The sequence below is a fragment of the Falco punctatus genome, assembly GCF_963210335.1.
Source record: "Falco punctatus genome assembly, chromosome: 1".
Classification (NCBI taxonomy): Eukaryota; Metazoa; Chordata; class Aves; order Falconiformes; family Falconidae; genus Falco; species Falco punctatus.
This window is the reverse complement of record NC_137580.1, coordinates 54,467,812-54,480,535: the sequence shown is the minus strand read 5'-3', so window position 1 is coordinate 54,480,535 and position 12,724 is coordinate 54,467,812. Positions and strand designations below refer to the sequence as shown.

Here is a 12,724-nt window from a genome sequence, read left to right as displayed (position 1 = left end):
ACAAAACTGCCGTCTAGTAGTCCTTTTGCTGGAGCATGAGCCAAAATGTCTTTAACAGGCACATTTTCAGAAGAATCTTTCTGAAAATTTCAAAGGAAACAATGCATCTAAGCCACAGAACCCAGCTGCAAACTCAGTACTTTAATCCCAGATTCTTCAGAATTTACTCCACAAGAAAACTACAGTAGTATTTAGCAGAAAGACTTAAATCATATGTGATAAATGCTACCCAACCTTTTTGCTTAAGAAATTAAGAACGTGACTGTTGTGTAAAGAGTTATCTGAGCATTTGCTCTTCAGAGATTTTGCCCTCTACAGACCTGAAGAGGGGAAACTGAATTCTAGATTTTGTAATGTGTCTCCCACACTGACTTGCTCTGTACTGTGTCTGTAATAACATGCATACACACATGTAAGTGTGTGTATCAGAAACAGTTATTAAAATACAGAAATATTAGCAGTGATATTAAATATGAATAATTTGTATTATAACAAAAATCCTTGCTCATAATACATAAGCAAGGAACTTTCAAATCAGATTAACTAGAAACCAGGTCAACATCCAAAGCACTGAGGAAAAAACTATTTACAACTAGCCAAGAAGAAGGCTTCCGTAAACCAGAAATTTCAGTTTGAATTGTACTTAAAGTAGACTTTTTCTGCCTTGTGGAAAAAGTTCATCTCCAGCGTCACCTAAAAACTGGCCACAGCAACAATTGCTTCTGTGCTTCAGAATTTGACTAATAAATTACTCAGATCAACTACCTGAAACAAAAGTGTTTCTTTCTCTAGAGGGACATAACGTGGTAGACAGATGTTACACAGCACAATTAACTAAAACTTACTAGCTTAGGGAGCCAGGCAAAAAAAATATTTTACATTGAAAAGAAAGAGGTCAAAACCAGGTAACTTGAAAGGCTTCTCGTGTGATTCTCTTACTCTTAATAAAATCTTCTAATTTCCCCCAAGACACAAGTTTCTTTCAAGCACTGTAATTGCAGTATGAAAGAAAGTGGTACAAATAACCAAATAAGATCTTGCATCTTTACGTGAGGAAAACATTGATGCTCAGAGATGCAAACTAGTGCTTTAAGGCCTTTCTTCAGGAATCCTGCCAAGTCTTTTCCATTACTCAGCAAAAGCCCCCCTGCCTTTCAAGCCAGATTTGCATATGCCTTAGTTTTGGAAGGAAACTTATTCATAGCTATTTTATTCAAATTATAATGAAGTCGTAATCCCTAAGGGTGACAGTATCTTCTTGGATACTGGAAAATCTTGGTGAGACATACAGGCACAACAGATAACCTTACTAGGCACCATTTATCATGAGTCTAATCAAGCTGTGTGTTTCACTCCAAGGTGTGACAGCAAGAATCTGTTTCTTCTGGATATTCCTAACACTAACTTACAGCCAGAGACTGCTCTGATCATGAACAGCTCCATTACAAAAAGGCACATGCTGGAAAGCTGTGCTCAGCATAAAGCTCTGAAAGTGGCACATTTCAACTGCTCACCTATTCTTTGTTCTTAAGACAATGAGAGAACAGCCAGGACTACTTTTTTTTAAAAAAATGTTCCATTTCATATATTCTTTTGTGGAAAATGGCAATATTCTTCTTCTGTGAAGTGTTTTTAAATGGTAGTTTTCTTAGCTTACCTTTCTCACTAGAATAGCTAAAAAACAGCCACTGGAAATTTCTGATGGCTCCATTTTGAAAAACATTTCAGTGGAAGCCTTTGAATTAGAGCAAGTAGAAAAGACGGGAGGAATAAGCCTGTAAAAAAATAAACGAATGACCAGAAAATAGTATTTAAGGATATAAAAGGAAATAAACAAGGATGTATTAAAAGTAGTTTTCCAAATTATGTCTATTATGTATATTAACCACCAGATAATAAATACATATCAACATAATTAACAACTGGGTTGTTTCTCAGGTCTGCAATTACCAGATTATCAAGTTGTTCATGAAGTTGGGGAATGCTCTGAAAACACTAAGCAGTACACACAAATTTTAAAGGTGTTGTCTTTGAGTTACTAAGTGTATGCTCATAATGAGATGATAAGTCTAAACTAAATATCTTGGGTTAGAAAAAATTGCCTATTTGTAGTAACTGAGAGCTGTTTTGTCAAATTACAGTTTTGCAGTGAATCAGTGAGGAAGAAAGAACTAGTCTTTTTCTCCTGTTCTCCCTGTAGACTTGGTAAAACAGACTACAAGGCTCACATCCTCCCTGCATTACTAAATAAAGCTATATCCTATGACAAATCAGAGGGTTTGCTTTTAGATCACATAATTCAATGCAAAAATGTGATAATTTTATTTTAACAGATGTCTGACCCTGAAAATTGATGCAGAAATTAACTCAAATTTGATATGCCAAAGCGAGATGCATGAATGGTTTAAATTCTCCTCTATACACACCCGTTTACAATGCGTACACTTAAAGGTAAATCCTTTGCTAAAAACTGTTTTGACAGTGGGTACATGCTTAAAATCACCTTGACAATTTCACAGCCCTAAGACCAGCTGTATGACCCCAAACTCCAGCAAAGCCTTATTTTGTTTGGCACCACTCCAGCACTGCAGAGTAATTCTAAAAGATAGAATAGGCGTAAGCACAACTGGCGTAAGTTTCCTGAAAGCTCTCAGTCTTGTTGGAAAAGGAAATTAATACTATCTGTGATGATCACACAGGATCTCACAGACGCTACTGTGAATACAGGGACTAGTTAAGTTTTTCGTTCTATCCTGCATTCTTACAGTCAAATAAGTTATCTAATTAATTCTAAGGAAAGTGTACAAGGAATTGTCATAAGTAGTACATGCATCTTAAACAGTGAGAGCTTTCATCTTAACCATAATCACACTGTATCTTTTATTTACGGTGTTCTACTGCTGCTCTGTTTATGCTGGTTACCAGCAGCTTTATTGCAACAAGAACATTTAGCGTAAAAATTCAAGCAGGCTGCTCTTTTCTATTAGTGGTTTGCAAGAAAGATGCACTTAGTTGTATCTTAACATCATGCATAACAGAACTCTTTTAAATTTGGGTTGGCCACAGTTAACATTTACCATTTTAATCATGCAGAGTTTAACTAAACTGAATGATATCTTGAACAACAGTACCTTTCCCTATGATAGCCAGGTCATTAACATCATGTAAGGTAATATGAAATCTAAAAATACAGTATTACTTTCCTGTGCTCTTTGCAACAAAACCACTTTTAACCTGCATTCCGTAATCAACTGTTACATCTACGTGCAAGTAAGTGCCAACTGTTTGCATTTATCTACTGTGACTGAAAGGAAAATCCAGAAAGTACCCATCAATCTTCTAACAATTGCTCCAGCTGAGGCTTTAACTACATAAAGTATACAACACAAATTTTTCCTACGTATTTGTTATGATTGCACAGTATGTTCTTTTACTGTGACCTGTTCCCCCCAAAAGTCATTCATCTGAATGCAGGGATGAGCAAGCCTACAGAAGAGGTTTTCACTCTTCTATACTCACATTTTAAGAAGTCATTTCTTTTTCCCTTGAAACTGGTAATTCTAGGTCAGAAGCTGACAGCATACCAGCAAGTTCCCTGACTTCTAGTCTCCATTTTATCTTAAACTAGCTTCATTCTCTGAATACTGATAGGATAAAAGCAGTATCTCTATCAGAACCTCACCACAATGTTATTTCCAACCAGTGACACGTTCCTCCAATCTCAATTTCAGATGGGAACAAAAACGTTAGAGGAAAAAGTCATGAGGATGAAAGCACTAAGTAGCAAACATCAAAAGAAATGGAATGAGGGGCAGCAAAAAACTATTTAAAATGTTACTCTAATGCAAGACACAAATCTGTCTAGGCTAAGAATTATGCTACGATTGAAAGTTATACTTCTAATTTTTCCATAGACAAAACTACTCATTCCATACCTATATGGTGGGACTTTATTTCCTTCCACTCCAGATTTCAGTGCTTTTTCCACTACTAGTTCATTTTCTTCTGGGTAAACTGAACAAGTGCAGTAAACAATAGCTCGTACTTTGTTAACTACAAAATAAAAAGAAATTTTTTTCACTGTTCAAGTTCCTCGTGCACACAGTGATTTAGTAAGGACTGAAAACATCGTAAAAATTATGCTTGGATGTTACTTTTACCAATAAAATGTATCCTCCTGAACACATTAGCATTCAATCTCTATTGTTTTTTAATAATTAAAATATTTTCAAATATTTGCAGATTTCAGCACAAATTCAAAGCTGCATCCTGCCTTTTCACACAGCTTCCAAGGGAGGGGGAAAGTGGCAGCATGCAGGTGGAGTCAGACTACAGTTACAACTTTTCCAAAGCACAGTATGAGTAAGCCAGTTCTCTACACAATGCTGAAGATTATTGTATTAATGGCTGGTGAACACTAGGACACAGAAACGCCTTGAGGAAATCATTATTTAGGAGTACTGGTTACACACTTACTGTTAACTAACAGCATAATCAGTGTATTTTTAATTATATAAAAACTGGTGATAGTACAATGGAATCGATAGCACAAGGACTTCCCAGAAACTGGGGAGCTAGCACACTTACATTTCATTGCATGAATCAACTCATTTAGCTGCCTCTCAGCAAGAATACTGAGTTTATCCTCAGATACAGATCCCTGGAAAAGGTGTCTCAGCAATCCTGCATCTAAATAAAGAATTTTAAGTGTATTATTGCAACTTGTAGCGTGTCAACTTTAAGTTGTTTCCACAAAATGCTTTGGTATAAGACCCAGTTGTTATTGGTGCAGTGCAAAGGTAGGTCTTGCAAATTACAATACCAAGGAGTGCCTTAATGATTCTTCTTTCCCTCGTTAGCTGTAATTTAGCTGCTTCTATGTAACAAAAGTTGTACAGTAAATGGACTTATACAAACAATCAATAAAGGAAGGAATGTAATCAATGGAAAATGATACACACATTGGTATCTTGAAATATATTTTCTGCCTATAATCATTTTCCCTTAAAAGAAAGGCTATATTCACTCTGCTCCCAAGAATAACCCTCAAAACTTCATACTATCAACTTGAAGCAGACACACAGAATTATGCAAGTTATTTAGTATATAAATGTTATAGTAGTTAAAGTAAGGAAGGTTTTTTTAATAAAATGATACAATTTACTGAGGCAGCTATGATGTCTAGACCACAATACTTGAATGCAATTTCTACCAAGAAGCATGAGCTAGCTATTGTACTGAAAGTTACCTCCATGTTCATTTAAAATAAAGTCTATTGGATTGCCAACACCCAGTCCAGAGCATTGTGGTAGCAGCAAAATAACTTTTGTGTTTTGAAGTCTCGAATCTGTTGGTCTAATCTTGGTAAAGTCTTCATGTAACAACTGAATATCTGAAAAAAGGGGAAAACTCAGTAGTTCCACATGCAAGCAAGCCTGCCTAATTTTAATGTGGTAAAGGGGAAGAGACTGTGATGTTATATAGGCTTCCATGGAGCTAGAGCCTGCTAGACCCTGATCCTCCAACGTATGCCCCACTGATTTCAAACAGATTGAAAAACTAGCCAGACCTGAGCATCTTCCACTGAAAAGACTGCTAATGGGTTCTAAAGTCTTGCTGCTTTCTGTTCTGTTTGTGTCCTCCAGGTAAACTGGACAAGTGTATGTGTTTTGGATTAACGCTGACAAATGGCTGAAAATCAGTCTGAAAGCAACAGCCAGGACTGGAAATAAATGGACCCAAAAGTTCCCAGCTACACCAACTGCTGTACAGTAACTACTTATATGGAAAAATTCACCCTGACATTTCCAGAGCCTGCATCTATGACATGGTTAACTTGCAGCCTTTGATGAACTTGACTGTAGCTGAAGAGGTGTCAGTTCATCCTGTGACAAAAAGATAAGTTGCTACTGCCCTCCCCAAGTCCTCAAATATGAAATCTCTGAACGCTGATAGAACTATGCCATATTTATATATACCACAAACACCTACATAACAATACTTTATGCACACCAACTGTTTTAACACCTACTTTTACATCCAATGTGACTGAACAAGTTCCTCAGTTCTGCTGCTTTTGCTGAGGATTTCACACCACAAACAAAAATTCTGGACATGCTGTTTGTCAGCACTGACATATGGGCAGTGGTCAGATGGGAACCTACATGAGCCACGATAATGTCATCAGCTGTATTCAACAGTGCATGTGCAGAGTGTACAGCAAGGCTGCGAGACTCATCCTGGAAAATAACGACACAGAAATTATGCGTAACCAACTATGTTGGTTTCTATGAACGCCAACCTCCTTTCCAAAATCAGGGAAGTATTTCATTGTTTTCATGACAAACAGGAAAGAAGGGAGGAGAAAAACTAATCAGGGATAGCTGCTAATACAGAATTAAATAAAGTACAAAACCAAACATCTTAAGTCATTCACTAAATTTAAATAATATCATTCTGACTAATGCATAAGAAAGCATAATATCTGGAGGTTAAAACAATGTAGTGCGTATCATCGCCATGGGGAGGAACGCCTAGCAACAGCCAGTTCCAGAAAAGGCAAACATAAGCCATAATATGCAGAATTCATTCTCTGAGGCAGCTTAACAGAGAAATGCAAAACTATTCACCTAGCTCTTGACAATAGTTATAGGAGAAATGAGGTCCTTACAGATGAAAACCCAAGATTCTGCTGGAATGTGAACACCACAGAGGCAGATTTGAATGCAGAAAGCACAGGGACTTCTCAACAAGAGTAAGTGAACTCATGCTACAGGTGATGAAGAGAAAAAAGGTAAATCGGACATTCTCTCCATTAAATTACTTTATTTGCACCAAATCTTGCAAACACTGATGATAAAGGGGAGCACTAAAACCTTTAAGTTCACATCAACATCTGTGTATCTACTTACAGCATTCAAGTACCACCCTACCCCACCAAAGAGAGATGGAGTTTTTGAGGGTTCCATTTCCTCACTTTGAATATTCTTAAGTAGTCATACTCAGAATTTGTTCCTGTGACCTAAGGGGCTCTCATATCTAGTTATATTCTGTAAGTCTTCCATTCAAAATACACATACTGAAATTGAATATTGAATACTGAATTGCTTTGTAAGTCGGGTAATAAATTTTGAGACTAAAATTTCCAGAAAATGAAAAAGCATGTAGTGAAAATGCCCTTTGAAATGTTTCTGCTAGGCACACAAGAATCATCAGGCACTTCAGGTAATATGTGGTTGTGTGTCGTTGAACAGTTACTCCGAACCACTGCTCTACAACAGGAACCTCTGCCCAGTCTTGCCTGGGGAGGCTAATGATGGCAAGTCAGGAAAAAGACCAGTAGGGTTTATGAAGATTTAGGAATCACACTGCACAAAATATAAAGAAGCATCATTCCATCACAAATACAGAGTTGAAGAGGAAGAGGGATTATAATATTAGCATACCATCATCTATGAACTGGGGGTAATGCATACAGAGTTACACAGAAACTGTCCTCGCATTTTCAGAAACGTCTGCCTCTTCGACCACTTTCGATGTTTATTTTAACAGTTTTAAGATTAAACTTAAAACATTCTACTAACTTAATTGTAGCAATCGATTATAACCATTAATACTGCCATGCTAAATTTAGTAAGTGGAACAGTTTCTAACCTTCTAACTATTAAAAAGGTCCAAACCCTTATGAGAGTATATTGCTGACTGACTGACTTAATAGGACAGTCACATGATACATGACCTCACTCATGCAAAGCATTACTTTAGTTTGTAGATCGTATTATTCAACGGTGACATCAACTTACCTGCAGGAAGAGTTTGCAGTCTGCAAAAAGATCTAAATTAAGCAGTTCTTCTTTAAGAGAGGAAGGAAAAAACAATACATCATGACAGTGTTGGTCCACGCTGTACGTATAACCGTCGAAGTCTGACACAGATTCAACTCTCGTGAATCCCTTCTTCTTCAAATCTCTGAAAACATCTTGAAGGCTGTTAACATGCAACTGACCATTAAATATACAAGAGTTACTTAAGCAATGTAGCTCACAATCATTACACGGGGTTTTGCCATTTTTTTTTGTGTGTGAGTATACACACATGCATATATACATAAAAAAGTGCAATACTGCCTAATGGAGGAGGGGAATTCACTCTATTTTAGGTATGTAAGTTCTGGTTTGAAACAATTAAGTTAATAAGTCTGATAAAATAAATTCAGAAAGAGGTATGTGTCTCCAGAGGATTATTCAAAGCATCAAAACATAAATGTCCATGTGCTCAGGAGACACTGTAGCAAATGAACTGCCTGAATACTTTAGTCCTTCCCATTGCTTTCAATTTAGCCAGCTCGCCAATTAATTTAATGGCTGATAACTGAAATAATCCTTGTGTAAATGTAATGAAGGCATAAATGCTGAGGTTTGCAATTCAAGTATCATAAAGATTTAAAGGTATATACACCAAGACTTGTTTGTTGCAACGCAGTTTTATACAGTGCCATAAGCTTACATGGTACGTTAGATGTAGGATCAATGCAGCAGCTTTTAGTTCAGTCTTACTTAAGGTTACAAAATCAAAACCGGCCTAAGATACCTCTCTCTTGAAAAGCCTATAATCTAAGCACGGAACACTGGTCCAAGACAAGAGCAGGAAAACAAAATTCTTGACAAAGTAATAAAATGGATTACCTGTCTAACAAAATAGATAACAGAATAACCTGGTGTGGTTCATGTATCAGTACAGAACTGGGAACACCAGGGGTTTAGAAAGTCTATTTTTATTTCAAGTTTACACTAACCTTACAGAATAAACACCAATTTTAAGTATTGGATCTGTCTTAACACTCTTTGCCAAGTTATGACTTACAGTAATACATCCACTTTTAAAACCATTTTCTCTTTATTTTTCATCGAGTTTGCTCACCCATGCAGAGTTTTTTTTCTAACTTTATTTCCTCATTTATTTGGTGAAAGACCCACACAAGCAACAGAATAGTAAGAAAAACTGTTTCACAACTTTGTCACATTTTATGAATACCATTACTGCAATATAAACAAACACACACACACACCCACAACGTCACTGGTCTAAGCAGAATTTACTATAGGAAACTTAAATTACTGGTAATAATATAACCTGGAAATTCTAAAACAAGTGTGTAGCAAACTGTATCCCTTCACACGTAAAACATCAATATTAGACGATACTTTACAGACCTTACCTGATTTTAGATGTGTTTATCCAAACACATAAAGGTAAAGCAGAAGCCCTTTGTTCCTGCTTCCGTGTGGTTTCTGGTAAAATGTATTCAATTGAAAGAGCATCATGTTTGATGCGACATCTTGCTAGTGCAGCTGCCAATTTGGTCCTAAAACTACAGAAGTTTTAGCAAGTTTAACAAGACACAAGTTTAGTAAGTTCTATAAATGTTTACATCAGCTACTAACATGCACCATTTCTATTACAATAATATCTTGCTTAGAAACCAAAAGTGAGGCCTCATTTTGCAAGCCCCTACAGAAAATACAGTTACAAGACATTTTCTACCCCAGACAGTGGTAGATGCAAGGTACATCGGTAAGATTGTTTTACTTAAATGCACACAGGACTGGAATTATAAGAGATGACTCTCAAGTATGTCAATCTCTGGAATACAATCATCAGATATTTTTGCATGCTTGAAGATATAAATACATTCAGGTGCAGAATGAGCATTTGATGCAAGCTAACCTCTAAATGCATACAGAAACACAAGTATGATGACAACCAGGAGTCAATTTCATAATTCTGACGTTTTCATTTAAGAGGAAATATTCCCAGTCTTTACTTCCCACAAGCTTTATGCATGATCTTGAGACATGATAATTCAAAGCAAATAAAAATTGCTGGTGAGCTACTTCAGATATCAAGGTATATTAGTTACTGGCCTCCAGAAACACCCTGTAATTGTGATATTCATAAACTTCTGGACTATTCTAAATCCATCAGCAACACAATTTTGTCCAATAAATGCCTGTTGACTTCATCAACACTGACAAATAATTGAACACTACTTAAAATGTTTATTTTACATATCTTTTTAATTATATTGAAAATAATAAATATTTAACAAAGTTGCATAATAGAAGTATTGCTGCATAAATGGATGTTATTCCATTCCATGACCTGTTAACTCTATTACACTCCTATTTATGAACATTTACTATTTAGTTTCTTTTCTAAATTGTATGAAAAAAATTTCAACTCCAAAATAAGATTCTAGCAAAATAATCCACAATATAAACATGGCTTGTTAGCTCTATTTTTCTTAACTCTTGGAATATGAAAGTTCCCCTTTAAACCAGGTTCTCATTAAAAATAAAAACAAAGCCCACGAAACTCAAAAGACAAAAGACATCTGTAATAACTAGTTTTAAAAGGCACTGGTTATACAAATCTGTATTTCTGTCAGTATATATCAACAAAAAAAGCTTTTTGCATGTAAACCTGTATAGATAACGCTCTATCTTCCGAACTTCTGCTACAGGTTCCTCTTCATCAAAAATCTCTCGTGCTCGAAATTTTTGGTCTTGCAGGTCATAAAGCATCACAACAAGCAAGCTGGTTAATTCATCTGGCTGCAAAAGAAAAGTAACTGGATAGAGAAAGGAAAGTGACACAAAGCATGCCTTACATCTGCAAAAAGATCCGTATCAAACAGCAGTCTCCCATGTAAGAGGCATTAAAAACTCCAGTGAAAAGCTTATTCCTAAGAATGTGAAAAGAATTCCTCATGAAGAGTTACTAGAACATTGAAGAATTTTTCTAAAAACTGAAATACCCAACTGAATTATTTAGCTTATCAAGATTTAAAACATTTTCCATACAGACTGATAATATACTATATCTTAATAACTTTTAATGTTACCAGAATTTAAACTTTGAAATTATTTTCTCCTCATGAGGTAGTTCCTTGAATAGCTAAGCTAACAAAGACTTCTTTATCAATTTTTCTCTTGTAGTAATCTTTGGTATATAACAACCAATGAGCTCAGTTATAATAACCATTCTGCAGCTGGGACATATGTAAACTCTCCTTCCCATGTCTAAATGTTTACAGCAGGGAGCATCCTCTTCTTAGGGACAGTAATTAACAGCACTTCTTGTCTACCTCTTTTCATGACATTCCTATAGTTCTTGTGCCTTCAAAAATTCTTACCTTCTCACAAATACAACTGAAATTAGCTAGAAAACTCAAGTTATCAGGGAAATACCACCAAACAAAAAATGTTGCCACAGAAGTCTTAGTTCCTTACAAAACCAAGCCAAAAATCAAATGTGTTAGATCATCTGCCTGCTCACATCAATTTCCACAAATAACATCAGTTCAAATTAATCTTGTAATTTTCAAGGGCATGAGAGACTGAACTGGAAGGAATAGCAGATTACTCTGTCAGCTCTAGGTTTTTTCAAAGCAGGAAAGCCTGTTGAGAGAGTAAACTGGACCAATTTTTGCCAATACAAGTGCAATGTTTGTCTGCAATACAGTTTGCCCAGGACATGAAACATGGGTTCAATGGATTCTTTTGTCTGACAGGGTTCAGTCCATGCTTTCCAGCTCCCAGGGCAGGAAAGGAACATGATTTTTTTCCCCACTCACAAGGGGATACAGCTGGGAAGGAAAGCACATGGACACAGACTGGCTCATGGACAACATGAATAAGCAAGTATTACACTGCAGTAGGCATTACGGCTCACTCTCCTGCCGTCTTTCTTTGAAGGTTTTGATTCCTAGCAGTAAGGTGCAACAAGAATTACAACAGATCTACATACACTTAATGTATCTGCTACCTTGGAGACTGATGCTTTCTTTAGACTACCTAAAAAGGACAGCAACATTTCAGTCTTAGGCTACCGTATAGTTCAAAACAAAAAAATTGTTTTGAAGAATGTTGCAGAATCCTCAGAAAATATTCTAATTACATCAACTCAGAAAACACAAAATCCATTTCCTCATAAAAATGTTCACTTACTATTGACTGGCACGGGTAAACGCAACTATCTAACAATATTTCTTCAAGAAGGTCTTGATCTGCAAAAAAAGAAAATATTGACAAGTTATGCTACGAAATGTACAACATTCTATGGAAGAAAAATAAAAACTTATTAATCATTAAAGAAAAAGCTGGAAGTGTAAATATAATGAAAATTAACGGCAAATAATTCAATCACAAACAGTAGCAATGCTAAAAAAGTTGCATGTAAAGGAATTGCATGAAAAAGTACAGAGTTTAAACATTTGATTCCACAAAATGCTAACAACACTTAGATATAGTTAAATATTTGAGGGATACAAGTAGTCTAGTAGTCATCTGTAGTTCAACAAAAATTTTCCCAGATTTCTGGTGTTGGGCAGAACTTTTTTTTTTTTTTTTTTAATATCTTCTCTGCTGCATCATTTCTGTTGACAATTCTTGGAAAATGTTGTACTTACATTTTAAAGCACTGAAAGCCAGTTCATAAGATTCACGCTGGGAATATTCATCTTTAAAAGTCAGCATGGGAGATACTGAGGCATCACCATATCGCACCAATATTCTATCCTTAGCTTTTCAGTATGAATGCCTTGAAAAATCTTAGCTGCATTTATGTATACAGAGTCATGATAGCCATTCTTCTCAATCAGAGTCATTCTTTTTTCAACAGGTCCTTTTTCATTAGAAATTTTAATTTTACTCAAGTCTGAAGT

General features: G+C 35.9%; 1 protein-coding gene across 1 annotated transcript in view; it reads right to left on the bottom strand.

Moving 5' to 3' along the window:
• Nucleotides 1–12,724, bottom strand: part of NSUN7 (NOP2/Sun RNA methyltransferase family member 7) — a 37,469-nt gene that overhangs the window by 6,551 nt on the left and 18,194 nt on the right. Inside the window, 12 exon segments of the mRNA XM_080378991.1 lie at nucleotides 2–80; nucleotides 1,658–1,775; nucleotides 3,936–4,053; nucleotides 4,588–4,689; nucleotides 5,249–5,392; nucleotides 6,032–6,239; nucleotides 7,803–7,986; nucleotides 9,218–9,370; nucleotides 10,483–10,613; nucleotides 12,009–12,067; nucleotides 12,470–12,583; nucleotides 12,586–12,724. Of these exon segments, the coding sequence (XP_080235117.1) occupies nucleotides 2–80; nucleotides 1,658–1,775; nucleotides 3,936–4,053; nucleotides 4,588–4,689; nucleotides 5,249–5,392; nucleotides 6,032–6,239; nucleotides 7,803–7,986; nucleotides 9,218–9,370; nucleotides 10,483–10,613; nucleotides 12,009–12,067; nucleotides 12,470–12,583; nucleotides 12,586–12,724 (1,549 nt within the window).